Genomic DNA, 23769 nt, shown 5'->3' with positions numbered 1-23769 from the left:
GTACACCAATAAATTATCATAATGGTTACATAATTTAGGCAGAAAATAAGTAGAGCAAAGAATTTTTCATATATCAGAGCTATAGAGACAGAGGGAGTTTATGATCCAACAGAAGACAGAGAACCATATGAAGTGCAAAATAGATAATTTTGATGAGAATACATTACAAAAGGTTTTACACAAACAAAAGCAATTCTACCAAGAATAAAAGGAATAAAGGATACTAAGAAATAATTTTTTGTTAGTGTTTCTGATAATGGATTAATTTCTCAAATATATAGAGACTGAACCAAATTTTTAAGCCTATAAATTATTGCCCAATAGATAAAATGTCAAAGAATATAAGCACATAGGTTTCAGATGAACAAATTAAAGCTATCTACAGCCATTAAAAAATGCTCTAAATCACTATTGATTAGCAACATCCCTGAAGTTCCATTCCATAGTTATCTGATTGGTAATATGACAGATGAAGAAAAGGATAAATGTTGAAGGGGATGTGGGAAAACTGGTATACTAATGCTTTCTTGGTGGAGTAGAAAATTTGGAATGATGACCAAAGTTCTATAAAGCTATGCATTCTATGTGATACAGTTACACTGCTATTTCATCTATATCCTAAACAATTAATCAAACAGGGGAAAGTGCCTGCATTTATAAAATTATTTATACCAACTCTTTCTGTATTAGCAAATAATTAGAAATTGAGAGAATGTCCATCATTTGAAGAATGACTGCATAAGTTGTGATATATGTATATAATGGATTTTTGCCTGTAAGAAATTGTGAATAAACAATTTCAGGGAAAAAATAACCTGCTTTTATGATATGATGCTGAGTGAAGTGAGAAAGCTCAGTGGATAGTAAAAGGAACATTGTATGATTTTGTACAATTAAACTTAGCTTTTCTCAGCAACACAATAATTCAATAAGATTCTAAAAGTTTCCTGATGGAAAATGCTAAGCATATTCAATGAAAGAATGAAGGAGTCTGAAGTAGATGCAATTATATTATTTTTATATTCTTTTTTTTATTTCTCATTACTTTTACCTTTTGTTCTAATTTTTTCCCAACCTGAATAATGTGAAAATATGCTTAATATGATTCTACATGTATTACCTATTTCATATTATTGCTCCCTTAAGGAAAGTAAAGTAAATGAAGGAAAGGAGAAAAATTGGAAACTCAAAATCTTACAAAAAAAGAATGTTGCAAATGAATATTGCAAGCTAAAAATGTTTAATTAATAATATAATGCTATAAAGGAAAAAAGCAAAGAAAGAAAATTCATCTTTAAAAAAGTTATATATGAGCACAACTTTACAGGGTAGTATTTTTAATAAAGTATGGTCACTTTCATTTTCAGAATACAATTTTGTTTTCTTTGATTAATTCTCAGGGTCACTAAATGTTGCAAAATTTCAGTGTTTTTTCCTTTATAATGAAGGATCTTGCAAATGCTATTGAGATATTTCTATTGTTGAAAATCTAACTACATTTCAAAGAGAGTCAAACTTTATAATTTTCCTTACTGGTATCTTACAATTTTGATCAATTTTTGGTTTGTGCTTTGTTTTTAATTTTCTGTGTGATGATCAGACATAATTTCATATAGTATTGTAATTTTTTTAAAAATTTCTTTATATCTTGATAGTGGCCATTATGTTTTAGATTCTGTTACTATTTGAGGTCTTCAGTGTAACAAGATTAAATTTTTCTTCCTTTTGATGTTATTCTATTATATTCTTGTTAAGCATTTCTTTTTATTTTTTAGATTGGAGTCTATATATGTCTAGTTTCAAAGTTCCAGTTTCTTTTAGAATGTGTTCAATGTTTTAAATATTTTTCAACTTTCAGAGTTATTCTTTGATAGCTCTATTTTCTGTCTGAATTCCCATTCTTAATTAGTTTATTGGCTTTATAAAACATTTTGAAATTTCTTATTATCATTGCAAGAAAATTTCCTGAGACTTAGTTATTTGTTGTCCTAAATGTTGCCATTTCTTTTAAATTTTAATTGCCATTGTACTTTGATGCTGATGCTGTTATTGCTGTTGTTTTTATTGTTGCTTCTTTTTTATATATTTTCCTTGTGTTATAGTTTTACTCTTTAACTTTTCCTGTTGTTTTAGAAAGACTGCATGGTTCAGGGAATAGATTATTAAAATTAAAAAGAATGTAGTATTTAAATTTTCTTTCTAAAATATATGTTTAACCTCTAGAACCTAACTGAGGTTCCTTTTATATAATAATAAAATGGTAGCAATAAAATATTTTATACCTGTTTCAAAGGATCATTTGGTCCAAAAGAGCTAATACTTATTAAATGCTTTGAAAACTTTCAGACTATGGATGCCAACATTTTTATTTAATTTTCTTTTTTGTTTTTGTAAGGTAATGGGGTTAAGTAACTTGCCCAAGGTCAAACAGCTAGGTACTTATTAAGTGTCTGAGGTCACATTTGAACTCAGGTCTTCCTGATTCTATGGCCAGTGCTCTATCTACTTTACCACATAGTTGCCCCCAGTGCCAATTATTTCCATTGAACATTTACTTTATCTGATACATTCTTTTCTGTTTGAGATGGTGAAAGAAAATTTGAATTGAAGATATTTTCTCAAAAGGAATTTTAAGCATATTTTGAAAATAATCAGTTCATTTTGAGTAAGGAAATATGTGTCAAAGTGGATTTGATGAAAATAAAGGAAAAAGTAATTACTAAAAGGTCAAAAAATCAACATAACCACTAACATAAAAAATAGGCATCAATATTCTTCCATTTATGAGTATTAAAATAACATTTTAGCATAATTCCTGTCAATTATATTTTAATTGCTAATAATCCAATTAATGTTTACTTACAATTCATTCATTCCTATACATCCTTTTGTTTCCCTCTTAGTAGGAAAAAGACAGGACATTTTTATTTCCTAATGCCTAGTACAATTAACTTACAATGAGATATTGATTTTATATTAAGGAAGATAAATGTTGGTGGTGTGACAGCTGAATGTTGTTTTTATTGAAACTGGCCATTTGATGATGGAAAGATGCTGTACCAGACACAAGATTTTGTTTTGTTCTGTTTTCCTTTGTTTTTCAAGGATGTGTGTGTGTGTGTGTGTGTGTGTGTGTGTGTGTGTCTGTGTGTGTCTGTGTGATTTTACTTATAAATTATGATAGAAAATATTATAGAACTAAGTCAGGTCATCTAAGACAACAGGCCTTGAATATTAATTTGACTAAGTGTCCAGGTGAAAACTGTTATTTGGATTAAATAAATATAAATCCCTAGGTAATAGATATGTTTATATAAATCATACAATCTTTGTCTCAACAGAAAACCTATTGTTAGAATGACCTATAAGCATTTTTTTGTGTGTAGCATAGAATCAACTTTGTAAAACCTTTTTAACCTTGTATCTCTCTAATATTTACTTTAAGCAACAAATCTTGTCTTCCTTTAGTATTGGCTGTACCAGAACATTAAAGGAATAAAAATGAAATAAGGAAAATTGATCTCATCAAAACACATTTAAGAACTTAAATGAATGAATGAAGGATAGATAATGAATGGCTAAGAAAGTGAGTCTAGATAATAGTCAGATTATATGATGCAGATCTGAATCATGTTCCAGTACTCCATATGTATACATAGACTTTTATGACAAAGGAAGAGTAAGAAGAGACTTGTTTCATTGTAGACATATATATTTACATATATAATTATGCATATATAAGTACATATAGGTAGATAGATAGATATATAGATCAGATAGACAGACAGACAATGAATTTCAATCTAATTTCCTGGTTACCTTTTAGGACAAAAAAGATCATATCTGCAAAATTATTATTATTGATATACAGACTCAGTATACAGTAATATATTAGATTAGATTGAGTGATATTGCTTGAAGAACTTGAAATATCAATCTAAAAGGAAGGTTTTCATATTAAGTTAAAGATAAGTTTTGCCTTAGCTAATGGCTACCAGTCTTATTAATTTCAACTAAAATGTCAGGAAAACTCTAAAGAATATTCATAGCTTAAAATAATTACCTTTTTAGTGTATATATGAATATACATATATATTCATACATATACATGTATATACATACACATATAAATATGTACATATATTTATATTTATATGTATATACTGAGATGTAGTCACTGGTTTGTAACCTTAGAATCACAGACGACTTGAGATTTTCTTCATTCTAATCCCCTTGAGACTAAATAAAGTGTCTTTATTTTCTGAAATATATTCATATGCATATTAATATAATTATTTTATTTGTAAATGAAAAATATTATGTTAATATAATTTTTGCCCAACCTTCTTGTATCAATTGGATTAAATGAAGATAGAACAATTTGTTCATATGCCTGGCCACTTTACTCCTCATTGGGACTTAGTAAAATCCAATTTGAATGAGGCAAACAGGTCTTTTCCCCTTTGGCTTCAAGAGTTCAAGGTGGTGCTGTTTCCTGCACTATTAGCATCCTGTAATGCTCATTCTTTTCTCAGATTAAATTACCTTCTCATACTCCACTTTCAACATAGATGAATCTTTAAGTAGAGTTTAAGTAGACTGCCTTCTATCCTTCTTTCCCATCCATCTATCCTACTCCCCCCATTACCCAAAAGGTAATTTAGACAAATTCAAGCAGATACTCAAGGAATCTGATCAAGGCATTTTCCATTTAATGTTTCACTGTTGTTTTAGATTAATAGAAGAGGGGAAGAAACTATGCCTATTGTTTAATATCAAGTAATTAATATATGCTAGAAAGTTTCCATGACCTATTATAGAATGGCACAATTTAAAATTGGCCAATAGCAGTTCACTCTGTGTATTAAACAACTATTTTAAAAAAATGAAAGGTTCTTAGTTTCACTGTCATTTACTTTACAATGATCAACATTCTTGGAAGAAGGGTAAATAAAAGTGCCACCAGAGAAGAGATAAAGTAAAGCTCTATTACACAAGTAAAGTTCCATTAATACCATATTAGTTTGCTCAAAATAATGTATAATGTAAAACAGCTATTCCCATTTGAACAGAAAACTTCTTATATTATTAAATGACTCCAACTTTAACTTGATGAATTGAAAGTCCGTTTTTGTTCATGTCTCTTGTTTTTAAAAATTAATGAGGTTTTTAAAGTACATTTTTCTCTAATTACACAAATTAGAAAAATTACTATCATCTTTAAATATAGAAAAATAAATCAAAAAACAATTTTTTTGTTGAAAATTAGATTCTATGTGGCAAGATCTGAGTTATTCATTTTGGGCTGAATTTCAGTTCTCTCTCATTCTGCCCTTCAAAGAACAGATTCTTTGGAGAGGAACTATTGATACAGTGTAGCTTTCCTTTCTTGGATTAACAAATCACAATTAATGCTAAAACAACAGAACTTGTTGAATGAGAACTAAACAGATTGAGGAGAGCTTCAATTTAGATACAAGTGTTTTCTGTTCTGTATATGGACCAAATACTATTTCTTTTGTTTATTGTAGGACACATTTTAATCACCTGAAAGCTAATCTGCTTAATATACATGTCTTCGTTTTCAGGATACAGATGGTTACCTGTCTGTTGTATTTCAGTATTGCTACAATGGCTTATTTTGATTTATAATGAATTCATCTTTGAATGGTATTGCCTAAATATTGAATGCCCAGGAATGAACTCAAGAACATATTTAATTTTCAGAGCCACTAGTTGGAGCTATTAAACATCTAGTTTGAATTTTACACATGGGGATCAAAAGGTTTAAATTCATTTTGCTTGTAATTTTTTTTCTTTTCTTTTTCTATCTTGCAAGGCAATGGGATTAAGTGACCTACCCAAAGTCACATAGTTAGGTAATTATTAAGTGTCTAAAGCCAAATTTGAACTCAGGTCCTCCTGACTCCATGGTCAGTGTTCTATCCACTGAACCATCTAGCTGCTTCTCTGGCTGAAAAAAAATAAAGTTTCATATCTATGTTTATTTACATAATGGGACCTGGTTAGGTGAACCTATTAGACAAACATCCATCTGGTTGCTTAATTATGTACTGACTACCTAACTACATTTGTTGTTTTGATGGTTTTCCAACATCCTTTAGGATAAAAAGATTTGAAGCTCTTAGGGATCCTAGAGTTCTTCTAATCTCAAGATCTTATTTTCCAGATAAAAACACTGAGTATCCACATGAGTAAATGACCTAATTCTAATTACACAGCAATTGAGATCGATCACCCAATTCCATCTGCCACCATTGTTCTGAATGAGGTATGTATATCCAGATAAACTTCTTTTGAGAAAACTCTTCATTCCTTCAATAAAGTAGAAGACTAGAGTTCTTAATGATTATAATATTTTCCAGTTTATCAATGCCCTGATCAGCCAGATTTTACATTTTTCCAAATAGAGAAATTCATATTTCTTTTAGCTGACACTTCAAATTATCTACTGATATATTCCCTTGTTATTTTCAGAGTCTAAGTGATAACTAAATATCTCTGGTTCAAACCCAGTTCTCCTTCATATCCAATCTAGGAATAATGGAATAGGATCCTGGTTCTGTTTTGTTGATTTTTTGAATTGGTGCCATGAATAAAGTGGATAACGAGGCTTATTTGTACTATGCCATACTTTATTATTTTAAGGTGTATCAGAGTAAAAGTGTTTGCCAAGAATGCTTTCTTTAGTTAAGAATGGAGGTCAGAGGTTCAAACACTATCAAAAACCATTGTAGTTCTAGCTATAACCTATGCCAACTAGGGACCTAATAGCATTATTTCCAAAACCAACCAGACAATTTCCAGTAAAACAAAATATTTTTTCTAGTAATAGCGCAGTTAAAGGTGAAATATCTGAAAGGAAATCCTGTTCTAATGTTTATTCTTCCAAGAGAGAAATGTGCATGTACTGGCTTAAGATATTTTGTAACCAGAAATCACAAGCTGGGACTCACCTATTGTTCATGCTACACCAAGGTGCCACACCGATATGGGAAGAAGAGAAACCAATTCAAAGGCCAAGATAGTCCTGTTTCCTATAAGATCAGGCCATGAAGTAGAATGATTCTGGAAAAGGCAACTGAGAAGCATGCCTTGCCCTGCAAACACCTCACTATAATAAAAAAGTAACAGTAATACTACCTATCACTCCTCTTTGACACTGAAGGACAATAGTAAACTAGTCCATTTAGTCTATGGAGATTCTTCCTCTGTAAATGGGTAAATTTTCATCTGAAAATAATTTACATTTGGGCAAAAATTATCACACAGGATTTGAGAATTTAGCATAAGCTAAATTCAGTATTTAATATAATGCTTATTTTTTAGTCAAAGAAAGGTAAAGGAAGATTTCTATATTGAAAACAGAAATTAATAATTCAGGATATTTAATTTGAGAAAAAAATTGAAATCTTAATGAAACTAATCAACATTCTGGAAACTTTAGTGGTAGATACAATTAAGTTTCAGCTGCAATAGTCATTTTCATGAGAGAAAAAATGAGCTGAATTGCTTATTTGACATCATCTGTACCATCTTCCCCGAAATTCTTTAACTGATTATTCTTTCTATTTTTCAGACTCCCTTTTCAGTCATGTGTATATATATCAGGGCAATTTTTTTTTACAAGGAAGGTAATAAATAATTATTCCACAGTACAACTAATCCTCAGATATCCTTCAACCAATTTCTTTAGAATCAAATTAGCTTTTCTGATGGACAATGGAAAAAAAAATTTCTCATTTTTTTAAATAAACTGAGGAGACTAAAAAATTCTCAGATGAGAACAGTTGTATGTTGTGTCAGTACCACTGACATAACTTAGAAGAATAAAAACTCATTTTTATGCATTTTATTATGTATTTATGTATTATTTCTGTATTATTTTATTATGTGTTTCTTATTTTTTTGAACTTGTCTCTGACAATAGACATTTTAATAATTAACACATTTTCCCATTCACAACAGTTCTGTAAAGATTTTATTTGTAATACATGTATTATTTTAGAAGTCAAAGCTAAAGTCTTTTAAAGCACTTATCATGTGTTTAATGTTAGAACAGACACTTTCAAAATACCAGATCATTTTTTTTGAGGTAAATGATATTATAATGCCAATTTTACAGTTAAGGAAACTGTGATAGACAAAGATTAAGTGAATTGCAAATAGTCACACAGTTAATAAGTGTCTGAGATTGAATTTGAACTCAGGTTTCCTTGATGAGATCTAATCCTTTACTAACATGCCACCTAGCAGTCTCAGAAGTAAGATTTTTCACCTAACTGTACCTCAACTTGGCTCAGATGCATTATCTCAGAACATAATCTCTTATTACTTAGATATCATAGTTTTATCATAATTTCAATTCAAATTTTAGGAAATGATTATAGTACTTACTCTATACAAAGCATTGTATTAGACATAGGAAAACAATGATTTTTAAAATTGAACAAAAATGACTTTCAGATATTAATATTCTGTGGAGAGCATGTAACACTTGTGAGGATGATTAATATAAGGTAATGTGATTAGGTCAAAGGGGAAGTCCAAATAAAGTCCCCTAGAAAAATTTGATGTGGAAAAGAACACCTTCTGCTGAGAAACAGAGACTTTCATGGAAAAATTCTAATATGAATCATACCCTTCTAATCAATTAACTCCAGTAACTCTGAAGCTCCAGAATCAAATACAATATTTTCTTTTTGGAATTTAGAGCCCTTCACCATCTGACCCTGCTTATAATTTACTCCACTCTTCATATTCCATATTCTAAGAGTGATTTTAGGGATGCTATTCATATATAACACCCTATCTCCAATAATATTCATTTTACCTGACAGTCTGTCAGGTTTAGAATGCACTACTTCATCATCTCTTTCTCATTGTTTCAAATTTAACTTCTTCTACGAATTCTTTTCTAGTCCCCACACACTGCTAATTTCTTCCTTATTAGAATATCTTCTATCACAGTTGTAACCAGTCAGTCAGTATGTAAATAGTCAGGTACATTCAGTCTTATTCATTGGAATGTAGGCTTCTCAACAGCAAGGCCAGGATTTTTGCCTTATCCTCAGCACATTGTCCAGAATATAAGATGCACTTGGTAAATGATCATTGAGTGATTTTGAAGATAATATATCTGAAAAAGAGAAATGGAGGAGATATATATTTAGGTGATAGATATGGTATTAATGATTCCACAAATATGGAAGTTGATAAAATTGTTTTAGGAAGGAATGGTGGAGTTTTTTGTTCCTTTCCTCCCTCCTCCCCCCAGACTATGAACTATATGAAAGAAAACAATGAATATTAAAGCTTGACACGATTGCAAAGTATTCTTTATTATTCTTCCCTATAGTGCCCCCTCCCCAAATAAGTTCAAAGTATTATACTAAATATCAATAGCACCACTTTTCTATGTGATAACACCAACAACACAAAAATAAATGTTGCCTCAAATAACCAAAATAATAATACAATGCCTTAATATTTGCAAAGGATTACATTGAAATTTTTTATTTTATCCTCTTAACAATGCTGTAAGTTGGTACATTTTTTATTTCATTTTTACTGATTAGAAAACATAAACAGAGAGTTGAAATGATTTACCTAAGATCATGCAAGTGATACATTAAAAAATCAGAAACTAAATCCAAGTCCTCTGAATCCAAACTCAGTCTTTTTTTTCAACTACACCAGAATTGTCAATTAATTGGGCAGATTAGTTACTTTTGGAAATCAGAGAAAATTTTAGCAAATATTTCACAGGTCTGAGAATAATGCCAGCAGCAAGGCAGGTGGGGGATATTGATGTTCAGTTGTTCAACCATGTCTGACTATTTATGAATCTTGGATCAAGGCATGCCAGATACTTCTATCATCTATCTCATAAGATCTGCCAAAATTATGTTTTATTGTTTCTAGGACAATATCTCCTGCTCTAAAAATCCCCTTTTCCTTTTGTATTCAGTCTTTCCCATCATCAGTCTTTTACAATGAATCCTGTCTTTTCATCACATGGACAAAATTTCTAAGATCAGTTTCATTTGTGTTTCCAAAGAGCAGTCTAAATTCAATTCTTCAAGTATTGACTGATTTGATTTGCTGGATGTACAAAAGGCAATCAAAAGTCTTCTCCAGTCTCACAAATTGAAACTGTTACATTTATAGTACTCAGTCTTATACTAGAAATTTCATAATTGTATGTAACTAATGGCAAAAATTTTGATTATGTGGATTTTTGTTGGTAAGGTTTACCATAACATTTCTTCCAAGGAGTTAGAGTCTATTTCATGGCATCAGTCATGTTCTAGGTGATCTTTGAGCCTTACAATATGGAATCTGACACTATTTTCCATTTTTTCTCTCTCTATTTGGCAGGGAATTTTTAAACCAGTTAGCATGATCTTATTATTTTTTAAATTGTAAAATTCAAGTCAGCTTTTGCACTATTTTTCACTCTCATTGAGGGAATCTTTAATTCTTGTTCACTTTCTGTCATCAAAATGGAATAGTCTGCCTATCTGAGATGGTTGATATTTGTCCTGGCAACCTCAATTCTAGTTTTTAATTCATTCATCGTGCAATTTGCATGATGTACTCCCTATTTAACTTAAGCACATTTTTCATGTTTATATTTTTGTGTCCATTTTTGCATGAATTGGACCTAGAAGGGAGGGATTGTTTTTGGTTGTTTGATGCATTTGATGATTTAAACATTCTAATGTAATAATAAATGTTTAATCAATTGGTGATTATGAAGTTTGCAGAGAGGTATGTAAGTAAAGGGAGGACCACAGAAATTATAAATCCTACAATTATTGGAGCAAAGTTCATAATAATAAAATATATAATGACAATGAAAATAGGCAATATGAACAGTGAATAGTAGCCTTGCCTTGCAATAAGGAAGGTCTATATTCAAAAACTATCTCTGCCACCTTGGACAAATTACTCAGTCTTGCAGGGTACATGTAAGCTCAGTAAGTCCTAGGACAGATGAAAATCTGCATTTCTAGAAATTTCCTCACATATATAAATATAGTTTATACACACACACACACACACACACACACACACACACACATACACACACATATATATATGAAAGAAATGGACCAACATCACCAATTTAACTCTCCTCATCTTTTTCTTATGATGTCATTAAAATGTTCATATTTTGAAGTTTTGAGAAATTTCTTATTTTATTTTAAAAAGTTCAGTTTTCTATTTGCATCTGTGCCAATTCATAAACTAAATTGAATAGTGGGAAATGAATTTTGAGAAAATAGATATCCATGAAATTGTTGCAAAATATTTCTCTATTGATTTCCCTTTGAATAAATAGGAATCACTCTGATATATCATTTCTGGTTTGTATTCCAGCATGATGTTAATCTGATCATTTCAAAAATAAGATGCCAGAGCAATATTTTTCTTCCCTGAACAACCAAACACCCATTTATCTGAAAAATATCATTTCAACTGTAGCACAATTCTGACTCACACAACAATAAGTTCCAAATCAGGACCATTTCATGTAAAATAAGAATCATTTTACCATTTTATAGTAACTGGAATTTTCCTTTGAAGTACAAATTTCCTGAGAAATTGTAATGTAATCCATTTCACAGAGAGTGAGGTAGTAAGGAAGGGTCCAACAACGAGATTCTAGAAAAACTTTGTCATCTTCTCTTAACACTGATTTTACATTATTTTGAAAGATATGTGTGTGTGTGTGTGTGTGTGTGTGTATAAATAATTTCCTGACCATATAAAACATACAATAAATATTTTCTAAACTCCCTTTAAAGAATTGCTATTTGTTGATTGAATACTATGAATAGCATAGTGAACAGGATTGAGCTGATTCAGCAATATTGGTGGGTCAGCATGAAGAATATTCATGACAGCAATTTTTCTTATTTGCTTCTTTATCAAATTTTATACTAATATTTAATTTTCTATTATGGATTTCAATTTTTCTAATAAATATCTCTAACTTTCTACTATTGCTGCTGCTGCTGTAAATTTACATTTTAAGTGATATACAAAATCTAGAAACTCCCTCAAGTTGGATCAGATACCTAATTCAAACCTGATATTTCACCACAAGTAATAACCTTTCCGATCTATCCTGAGCAAAGTTGTCATTACCATCTATGAGACAGCAAAGCAAAAATCCCTTTTCACTCATTTAAAAAAGCATCTATTCTAGACACTGCCCTTTAGAGGTTGAAAGTAAAAAATTAACCTTCCTAAATGCATTTCCCCAATATAAATTATTTCAACTCCAAGACTGATACATAGAAGAATAAAACTAGAGAACCAATAGGCAGTAATGATTTATGGAGTCATGGCATTTGGGGAGTTCGGGAAGAAAGTAAACCTCCATTTAACCTCCTCCTTGACTCTCACGTGGTTTAAGAAGGCTAAGGCAGTTTCATTTAAGCAGCTGATTTTAAATTGCTCCTTGAGGCTGGTTTTGTAAAACTTCTATGATATTTTATGGGTCTACAGCTTTACGAGCACTATAAATGCCACAAACTCAAGAAATGGCTTAGCATTTCAACAGGAATGTCTTTTCCTGAAACAGGGTGAAAGTGTGCTACTGCATGTTGAAATCTATTAGCAGCTTTATTTTTGCTTAAATTTCACCATGCTTCTTAACACAACAATGGAATAAGTATATTACCCAGGGTACTCTCTAGAAGGGGGTCATTATTATTTAAATAGCCTCCTTTCCCACCTCTCTGTAACCTCTCCATGACCTTTTGTAGTATTTTCTGTAGTCCATCTTTTAAATAAAGCTGAGGAATCCAAACTAGGTAAAAAAAAAAAATCTTTCTTCAAAGAGCAATGGTAACAGTGATATTAGGGAATGACAAAGCTCTGGAGACAGGTTATCATTTTCTTTTCCCAACATCTAGAGACTACACTAAAAGAAATATGGAATCTTTTAATTGAAATATAGATAAGAGGAGAAAAATGGAGGATTTTGGAAGCAATATTAGTCTAGTCCTGGCACAAATCAATCATTCAACAAATAAACCAGCAGTTATTAAAGGTCCACTAAATGTCAGATACTATATAAGTTCTGGCATGATGAATACAAAGAATTAAATAACACTACTAGAAAGAGACCTATTCTATAGAACAATATTCTATCAGTTGAACTGAGTTAGGGAAACCAACCCCAAACTGAGGAGTATAACTTTGGATATGTTAAAAATTGATTATCCTAGTTGGAAATATCTCATTAGCCCAGTGTCTTAGGTAATTTTTTGTGATAGCTTCATGGTTCAGTGAGATACAGATAGAGACAATTGTGTGCTGGAAATAGTTCTTGCTTCTTCACAAGAGCGAATTGCTAAATTTCCAGTTACAATTACATCTTAAAATCATCAAATGCTACAATTCAAGGCTTGAGTTATTGTTTGTTTAATTTTCTAAACATAAAAATGATGGAGAAAAATATTAACAATGCAGATGAAACATAAAAGTGTGCCTCACATATTTTTTTTTTTCCCAAGAACTAGTTGTTAAATATTTTTCCAGGACACACCTAGGTATTGTCACGTCTACTTGTAGAAGTGAAGTAAAGTAATTGATGGAACCAGCATTATCATTGTTGTAGATTATTGTTGTTTAATGCATACTTAATCTTCAAGTGTAGTTCCTGTTCTGAGACCCTCCTTTTAAAGTAGAAGTGGACTTTTATTTCAAATATGGATTAGTTTCATCCTTTTGCTTTGCATGTTAAGGGGACTAATGGTGTGCTTTGAAGCATAGCTAACTTTTAGTCTTATTCATTTGTATTCCAGATGTCTTTCTTTTCTTCCATATTAATTTTTGCAAATTTTTTCCTTCCAATTTCTAATTCCATACACACCCCCTATACCTTAAGATAATTAGTTGTTAAATATTTTTCCAGCACACACCTAGGGATTGTCATTTCTATTTGTAGAAGTGAAGTTAAGTAATTGATTGAACCAGTATTATAATTGTTGCAATTACTGTTATTTAATGCATACTTAATCTGCAAGGGCAGCTCCTGTTCTAAGTTATTTCTTTTAGAGCATAACGATCTTTTACATCAAATATGGATTATTTTCATCCTTTTAATTTGCATGTTAAGACTACTAATGGTGCCCTTTGAAGCATAAATACTTATAACCTTGTGTATTTGCATGATAGAAGATGTATTTCTTTTCTTCCTTATTAACTTATGTAATTTTTTTCCCTTCCTATCCCTATTTCCACTCTACACCACATACCCCCATAGCTTAAGATAATAGGAGTTTTTTACTCTCTCACATAGTCTCTCAACTGAGAATTTTGCCTCCTATTTTATAAAACAAAATTGAGGCCACTTGTCATGAGCATTTTCTTCTCCTTCCTCATTTCCTATCACTCAAGTGACTATCGCTCTCTCCTCCTTCACCCCTCTCTCATGTGAAGTGGACTCACTTCTTATTAACTAACTCTTCTAGCTGTTCAAGTGATCCCATCCCAACCTATTTCTTTGAACAAATTATCACTTCTGTCATGCCCACACTAGTATTTATTTTTTTTCTCTCCCTCATTGTTGTTCATTCTCTTTGGCCTTGGAACATTCCTATGACCTCATCCTGAAAAACCCTCACTTGATCTTTCCATTGCTGCTAACAATAATTCTTTTTTTTTTAGGTTTTTCGTAAGGCAAATGGGATTAAGTGGCTTGCCCAAGGCCACACAGCTAGGTAATTATTAAGTGTCTGAGACCAGATTTGAACCCAGGTACTCCTGACTACAGGGCTGGTGCTTTATCCACTATGCCACCTAGCTGCCCTGTTGCTAATAATAATTCTATAGCTCTTCTCCAACTAAACACCTCATTAAAAAATCTATCTGTGGTAAGTTCCTCTCCTTTCCCTTTACCTACTATCTCCTTAACCTCTTAAAATCTGACTTCAGAATTTATCATGATACCAAAACTATTCTCTTCAAAGTTCCTAATAATCTATTAGTCAACAGATCTGATGACCTTTTCTCTATTCATATTCCCTTTGATATCTCTGTAAACTTTTAGTGATTCTCTTTCTTGATATTCTTTTCTCAAGTTTTTAAGATACCACTCTTTCCTACATGGCATCTCTTCCTCTTTTGGATCCTCTTTCAGATGAAATGCTTTAACTAAATGTGACCCTAAAGCTTCTATCGTGAGTCATCTTGTTCTCTTCTTCCTCTGTACTGCTACTTCATTTGCTGATCTCATTAGTACCCATGGATTTAATTATCATTGCTATAATATTGCTATCTATCCTGCCACCAAACTCTCTACTAACCTCTAATATGACATCTCCAATTTCTTTTCAGATATTTTGATATCCAGTAGACATTTTAAACCCCCAAATACCTGAAATTATTAATTAATTTTCCTCCTGAATCCTCCCTCCACTTAACTACTCTATTACTGTAGGTGACAATGTCTTCCACCCAATCTCTCAGATTCACAATCTAGGTATCATCCTGTACTCGTCACTATCTTTCACCCTCCCATTTCCAATCAGTTGTCAAAGTCTATTAATTTCAATTTTGCAACATCTATTAAATACAACATTTTCTCTCCTCTGACACTGAAACTTCTCTTGTGCAGGCCATCATCATCTCATGAATAGTATTATTGAAAGAGCTTGGGACAGCTAGGTGGCACAGTAGAGCACCAGCCCTGGAGTCAGGAGGACCTGAGTTCAAATTTGACCTCAGACATTTAATAATTACCTAGTTGTATGAACTTAGGCAAGTCACTCAATCCCATTGCCTTGCAAAAAACACAAAAAACCCAAAAGAATTTAAAAACCAAAGAAAAGAGTAAGAAGAAAAATGGATAAAAAAAAGAAATGAAATTCATGCAGGAAAATTATGAAAAGTTGACCTAAGAAATCAACTCTGTTAAAAGTAAAAATAACCAACTGGAAAAGGAAGCACAGAAGCTATACATGCTATTCCAGGTCTTCTGATCCTTCTATACTGAGGCTGATAGGTCCTGTGTGAGGTCCTGTGATTGTCCTTCCTTTGTATTTGAATTGTTTTCTTTTTGTTGCTTGCATTATTCTCTCCTTTATTTGAGTTTTGTGGAATTTGGCTATTACAGTCCTTGGAGTTTTTATCCTGGGGTCTCTAAATGTTGTAGAATGGAAGAGAGATTGTCATTACCTTTCCATACTATGTAAAGGGGTTCTATGGATTCTTTCACTTGTTATATTGTTTTCTTGTTCTAGTGGATTTGGACAGTTTTCCCTTATAATTTCCAGCATGACATTTTTTGCCTTGTAAAAAGAAAAAAAAAGGTGCTTGCTGTTAGGTCTGCCTGACTGAAGTTTTTCTCCATTCCAATATAAAATCCAGTCAGCTTCTACAGTAATTTTCCTTAATTTCTTACCTTAACCAAGGAAAACCCTCCCTGCTCAATAAATTCCCAATCACTTTCTTTTGCCTTAAGGATAAAATACATGATTTATTTGATTTTCAAAGCTCTTTATAAATGCCCCCCTCCTGTCTTTCCAGTTTTCTTACATGTTACCCCCTTATAGGTTCTCTTAGATCCAGGGAAATTTGTTTTTGTTTATTCTACAAACAAGACACTCTGTATCTCAGACTCCCAGAATTTTCTCTATTTTCCTCCCATACCAGGAATATTCTTCCTTGTCCATTCCATCTACTGACCTTTCGTGCTTTTATTTTTTTAAATCCCAGACGTCCCCAACCCTTCTTAATTCTAGTAACTGTCCCTCTGTTAATGAATTCCTTTTCATTCTGTATATAGGCTCCTTTTTAAATATTTGTCTCTATTTTAACTCCCTCCCATTAGATTATAAATTCCTGAAGGTCAGGGATTTTTGCCTCTTTTTCTATCTCCAACACTTAGAACAATAGTAGGTCTTTAATAAATGTTTATTTATTGGTTGATGAATTGTCAAGGAAAATCTCAGAATAATTATTTGTTTCTAAAGTAAATATACTATTTTCTGAGATAAACTCCATCTCTCAATGGTGCTAATTGGATATCACCTCTAGTTTACTTATGGGATCTAACTCCAACATAAGTTTTCTCCCAGATAAAAGGCAACTAGTTCTAAATAAAGGTGCTAAGAATGTTGAACATATGTTGAAGATGAATTACCCTAAAAAGAAATCATTAGTACATTATCCATGTTTAGGTTTATGAATTAGGACCAATTAACATTCAATTCATACTGCATATGTGTTTATTTTTTGTTCAGTTATTTCAGTTATGTCCAATTCTTCATGACCCATTAGGTGGTTTCTTGGCAGAAAGTTTTGTTATTTCCTTATCCAGATAATTTTATAGAGGAGAAAAACAGATAACAATGGTTATGTGAATTGCCCAGGATCACACAGTTAGTAATTATATGAGATTGAATTTGAACTATTATTCCAGGGCTAGCTCCCTAACCAATGCACAATGTACCTGTCCATGCTCAGGTACATACCACATGGCAACTATCATTCCCAAATCTAGAAGAACATCTGTCTAGTTGTATCTGTATATATCTGGGAGGTGGTATACACTCAGAATTTTATGTATGTATGTATGTATGTAGGAAGAAAGAGAGATTCCTGAAAAAAAGTTTATTTTTTTTGCAATCAAGAGAAACCTCCAATTGTATAGTTTTTTTTTCTTTTGATTCTTACATGGAAAGATTGCATAAGTATAGAGATGAACAGATGACAGAATCTCTAGTGATCTTTAGGAACATCTGGAAGCACATGTGCAAGAGGCATTGGAAACTTTGCTGTTTCCTCATTCACTCTCAATCTGAAATGTAGTCATCTGTAATTTATCTTCTGCAATAGCTCATATTGTGTGGCAATCATCACCAAGACATATGTCAGCTTTGAGTTAGTTATTACTTTCACTTTCATAGGCATGAGGAGTAGAATGACATTTCATACATCACAATTAGAGAACACGCATTGCTAAATATTGTGGAATGGACAAGAGACTTTAATTACCTTTCCATAATATGTAAATAGACCCATAAACCAAAAAGACTAAAATCAGGGTTAAGGGCTATGAGCAGTGTTATGGAAGAGGAGCTCACAATAGCTTTCCACTTGATGGCTCTATATTTTGACTAACTATTTATGTTTTTTCTAACATCATTAATCAATTAAGTGCTGTTCCTGACCTTCAAATTTGGTACTCTCTAAATTTAGCTTCCTAAGACAACTATTTTTTGAAAAAAAAAAATTTTTTTTCACTACTTTTAATTATGGGAAAATAGCAATTCTCATCAACTTGGAAAATCAGGAGCTGTGGGAACTAAAAAAGGAGAACATGAGATATGGAAACAACCCTCATTTTGTGCAAGAAAATTATTTTCTGTTCCTAAACTCCTTGTACAAATTAGGCCTAGAAAAGCCCAGATTACATTCTGATTCCTGAAAGGCAGGTCTGATGGTTTGTTTATCTCTAGTTTTGATATTTCCTCTTTAGCCAAATCTTTCTTAATTGAAAACATTCACAAAAAAAGGTAAAACAACAAAAAAAACTGGGAGTTGACTCATTCAATTACCTTCTTTGAAAGGGAAGCCATCCTTTATGAAACTAACGGTATTCAGTATTTCCTTTTTTCCTTTAGAGAGAAATAATTGATTATTCTGGGACTTTAAAAAGACAAGGAAATATCCTCTAGATAAGTCTGTAATTCTTTGTCCTATCTGAGGTTCTCTAAAGATGATAAGGATCTCACAAACACATTATTTCAGGTTGTATATATGAAGCTGAGAGCCCAAATAAAAGAATTAAATGGGAATCATCTTAAACTGAAGAAGAAAGCTATTATTCTCTGTATCCAAAACTCCAATTAAACAATATCCACAAGAAAGAAATACTGCTGAAAATAATGAATACAGCAACAGATTTGCTTTCAACAATTGCCCAGAAGAGAATGAAAATAATGAACCCAAATCACATCCAATGAATTCTATAAAGGTTATTTGAAACACTTTAGATAATATGAATAAAATAGTGTTCTTAGAATTGGCTGTCCTTAAACTTGTAAACCAAAGTAGTGTGTGTACTTAACTGTATTCAAATGAGGTACAGGATGCATTCTGTTATCCACTGTGAACTACTATACATTCTCGTCTTGACTGCTACTAGATAGCAGTAGAAATACTCTTCTCTAGGCCTTAATTTCTTTATCTTTAGCAAGATCACACTATTTTAAGATAGAATGCCTTTTAGTAATCCAGTAATCCAACTCTCTCATTTCAAAAGTTGAATAAAATGAGACCAAGAAAATAGAAGAGGGAACTGTTTATTGAGAAAATGGGGGAAACTGGAAAAATCAGCACTGTAACTTTTTTTATTTGAATGAGTATGAACATGATTTTTTATTCTGTTTAGGAACATAAAGGATTGTTGTTTCCTCATTCTACCCTTTGACTCTATGAAAACTCACAAAAAGACCAATGAAATCAGAAAGATGGATTCACAATCAGGGAGCATTTGGAAATCAAGAATGCCCTACCTGTGATAGTTGTTAGATCTAACAAGGAAGGCTTGTTCCTATAGGTATAGGTATAGGTATAGGTATAATTATAGGTATAGGTATAGGTATAGGTATAGGTATAAGTATAAGTATAGGTATAAGTATGGGTATAGGTATAGGTATAAGCATAAGTATAGGTATAGGTATAGGTATAGGTATAAGTAAAGGATATAGGTATAGGGTAAAATGAATGGTTATTGGAAGAAGAGAAAAAGACAATAATTAGCATTTCTTTCAACTGTAAAAATGAATAAGTGAGGAAACTCCAATCTAAGCACTCTGATTGTCATAAGAAGAATTTTGTGGAAGAAAATGGGTCAATCAATTCAACATAAGGAATGTCCTTTTTTTTGGAAATTTCACTTTTAGAAAAGAAACAACCAAGTTTAAGAACATAGTTATGATCCTTGTCAAATTATATTAACATTGACTGTCATGGCAGATGCTTTGACTTTCTGCTATCATTGATAATGAGGCTGATGGATCTCTTACTGCCCCTGGATACTTCCTCTTGTTTTTTCCCCATGCCTGTGATGATCTGCTTCCTCATTTCCACTTCCTTGGTTTCCTTTAAATTCCAACTAAACATCTCATTTTCTCTAAGATGTCTTTTCCTTAGATTCTGATGAAACAGTGGAAAAGAAGGTATGCTGCTCTGGACCCAGTTCTGGACCTTGGCCACCTATGGGTTAGGAGACACCTGGGGGTGTGAACCCGCCCACATGGGTGCTGGGAACGCCCCAGTAACAGGAGTGGCTCCGCCCATGAGGGAGGAACAAGGGAGGACCTCGGGGGAGGAACAGAAGACTAGAGAAGGGAGGGGACTGGGGAAGAGGAGAGCTTTTTTTCGCTGCTATGTAAGCAATAAAGACCCGCTTGTTAGACTACAACCGGGTGTTCTGTCCAGTTATTGCCCTCCTTCCCCAAAGGAGGGTCCGTGCGTCCAAAGACCGACAGGTCCGTGATGTCCGAAGACCGGGGAAAGGTATGTATCCAGGCGAAGGCTCGGGATAGGTCCCCGAGCAGCTGGCGCCCCGAACAGGGACCAAGGGAATTTCCGCCTGGCCTCCCTTAACAGGGAGAAGAGCTGGACAGCCTCAGATTAACTTGAGATTAATCTGGGACGAAGTTATGGGGCAGGAAATGGGTTTTCCCCTGATTAGACCCGAAGAAAAGGCAGTTCTAGCCTGTCAGTTATATAAATTAGGCAAGCGGCATCAATTTAAGCCACATATTAAGCAGTGCCGTGAATTTGTAGATAAGGTGTGGGGGTTCTCCCCTTGGCTAGAACATTCAGGGATTACCAAAGAGAACTGGGAGACAGTTGGGCAACAGTTGGCTTCTTTTGATGAGTCATGCCCTGGAATCCTAACTGACCAGGACTTCTCCTTTTATTCTCTCATAAATACAATGTTACAGGGGGGTCCTCGTCCCTGTGGGCGAGAAACAATTGGCACACAAGTGGGAGAATCATTAGGAGAATCTTCTGAGGAGGAGGGTTGTAATAATCCTCCTCCGATTTATCCTTGGGCAGAACTTAGAGAAACTTATAAGAAACATAATAAATATGGAGCTAGGAAGAATATGGAGGAAGTTAGAATCAGGGCTGTGGCGCAGCAGAAATTAAGACCCAGGACTGTGGCGCAGTAAACATTGAGAAAGGAGGAAGTGTTTAGGCCACACCCACAGGCAGAGACAGACGAGGAAGAAGTCTCCACCTCTCTGTCCGCTATGACTCTGAAACACCGAGCCAGTTTCACCTTTGGCTCTTCTAGGGGTCCTGCTCCAGAAAGTCTCATAGCACGCAGTCTTAAAGCGGCTGCTGAAGAAGGGGAAATTGTAGATTGGGAAGACTGGGGTATTTACTCCAACTCTTTGTCCTGTTTTTGATGATGGCCAGGGTGGCAATCGCCGTCATGAGCCAGTTCCTTTTAAAGTATTGAAAGAACTCAAGGAAGCTGTTGCCAAGTACGGCCCCCTCTTCGCCATATGTGAAACATTTATTAACTAAATGCCACTGCTGCATGGCCCTGGACCCCTTATGATTGGCAAGAGGTTGCTGGTGCAGTGCTCACCCCAGGACAAGCAGTTACTTTTACTGCCCTTGTAAAGAGAGAGGCAGAACAGTATATAGAGGAGAGAGGTATCACCAACCCTGATGAGGCTTATGAGATGATTACAGGGACAGGAAGATGGAAAAGACCTGGAGACCAAATACATTTACAGCCTATGGTATTCGCAGCTATCCAACTCTGCCATGTCAGAGCCTTTGGGAAGCTAGAAGCCCAAGGGGCAGAAAGGGAGAAACTTATTGGTCTTAAACAATGAGCCAATGAAACCCCTACAGATTTTATCAGCAGGGTACAAGAAACAGTCGTACGTGTTTTAGGACACGCAGCTGGTTCCAAACTGCTTATTCCGCAGTTGGTAAAAGAGGGTCTTCGCCCTGAATATCAACAGCTCTTGACTGGTTTGGGCGCTAATCCCTCCATAAGTGATATAATCGAGCGCCTCTTAGAGGCCCCCCCTAAAAGTAGAGAACACCAAGCCATGGTGATAGCCATAGCTCAGAGGATTAGTGAAGGCCTTAAACAACCAAAGGGCGTTTGTTTTACTTGTGGAAAAGAAGGGCATTTTAAGGCACAGTGTCGTGCAGGTCAAAAGAAGGGCAATAAACAGCCCACCTGCTATTCCTGTGGAAAAGGCGGACATATGGCAAAGTTCTGTAGATCTAAGAAAACATTGGTTCCGGGAAACGGGAGGAGGGGCCCTCCCCGTGGGGGCCCCGACACCAGAGCCTATCCGATTACAGTAGCCTCAGAGATGCCTATGGGGCCAGACCCGGAACCAAAAGGGGTGCAGGAGCGATATCAGAGGGAACTACAGAACGAGAGGATCTAGGTCAAACTATTCTAACAGTTGCTGAGCAGGGAAAGGAAGAGGATTCATTAATAATCACCCCCTGGAGTACTGCCTCTATAGAAGTGGTCCCCGCCACATTTCCCCGACTAATAGTGGGTGCTACAGGATATTCTCCTGTACTTGTCCACACCCAACTACTGCCATCTGGTGACACTACTGTATACCTTACCAACCCACACTGCTACCCAGTAACCCTTCCCCCTGGCATGGCTATTGGCCGAAGAATATCTTTGCCATGGATTGAGATTGAGAGTGTCCCACAAGTAAATTGGTGCACTGAAGTCCGATCACAACGGCCTATTATACAGATAAATATAGAAGGTAAATTAGTGTCAGGAATGATCAACACTGGAGCTGATGTCTCTGTTATTGATTCAGCACAGTGGGACCCCTCTTGGCCACTTATGTCATCTACCACCCCTATTTTGGGGGTGGGAGGCCACCAAGGGGCTAGAAAAGCAGAGCGTCATTTAAGATGGAGTTATGAAGGACAAAGTGGTTTTATTCGTCCCTTGAAGATTACGGGACTAGGCTCTGCCCTGTGGGGTAGAGATTTGTTACATCAGTTACAATTGTATCTTACCACCCCTGAAGATTTGGCAACAAACTCCTAGGGGCTACTGTTATGGTGAGCTGCCCAAAGATTACTTGGAGGAGTGATAACCCTGTGTGGGTAGAACAGTGGCCCCTTTCTACAGAGAAGCTCACCGCATTAAAAGATATAGTTAAGGAATTATTGTTACAACACAGAATTGAGCCTACCACCAGCCCTTATAATTCTCCAGTATTTGTAATAAAAAAGAAAGCTGGCACCTGGAGAATGCTTATTGACTTACGGGTGGTGAATAAAAGAATGGTCCCTATGGGCCCGCTATAGATGGGTCTTCCTTCTCCTGCCTTTATACCTAGAGAATGTGTTATAAAGATAATAGATATTAAGGATTGTTTTTATAGTATTCCCCTTCACCCTGAGGATAGGGATAAATTTGCATTCTCGGTACCATCAAAAAATTTTCAAAGCCCGTCAATCAGGTATCAGTTTACTGTATTACCTCAGGGAATGGCCAATAGTCCAACTATGTGCCAAGCATATGTTGCAGCTATTGTTCACCTGCTGCGCAGTAAGTACCCCAAGGCCATCATAATCCATTATATGGATGATATTCTCATGGCTACTAAACAAGCCAGGGAGCTAGAAGGATTAACAAAAGAAATGCTCCTTTCCTTGAGTAAATATGGGCTTCAAGTGGCTCCTCATAAGATA

The 23769-nt window shown here is 34.1% G+C and overlaps 1 protein-coding gene across 1 annotated transcript; it reads left to right on the top strand.

Moving 5' to 3' along the window:
* Positions 1-22711: 22711 nt before the first annotated feature.
* LOC141496484 (endogenous retrovirus group K member 25 Pro protein-like) lies at positions 22712-23119 on the top strand. Its single transcript, XM_074199012.1, has one exon. The coding sequence runs from the start codon at positions 22712-22714 to the stop codon at positions 23117-23119; it is 408 nt and encodes a 135-aa protein (XP_074055113.1).
* Positions 23120-23769: the final 650 nt, after the last annotated feature.

The sequence above is a fragment of the Macrotis lagotis genome, chromosome 8 (assembly GCF_037893015.1).
Source record: "Macrotis lagotis isolate mMagLag1 chromosome 8, bilby.v1.9.chrom.fasta, whole genome shotgun sequence".
Taxonomy (NCBI): Eukaryota; Metazoa; Chordata; class Mammalia; order Peramelemorphia; family Peramelidae; genus Macrotis; species Macrotis lagotis.
Note: the sequence above shows the minus strand (reverse complement) of the source record. Positions and strands in the feature narration are given on the sequence as shown.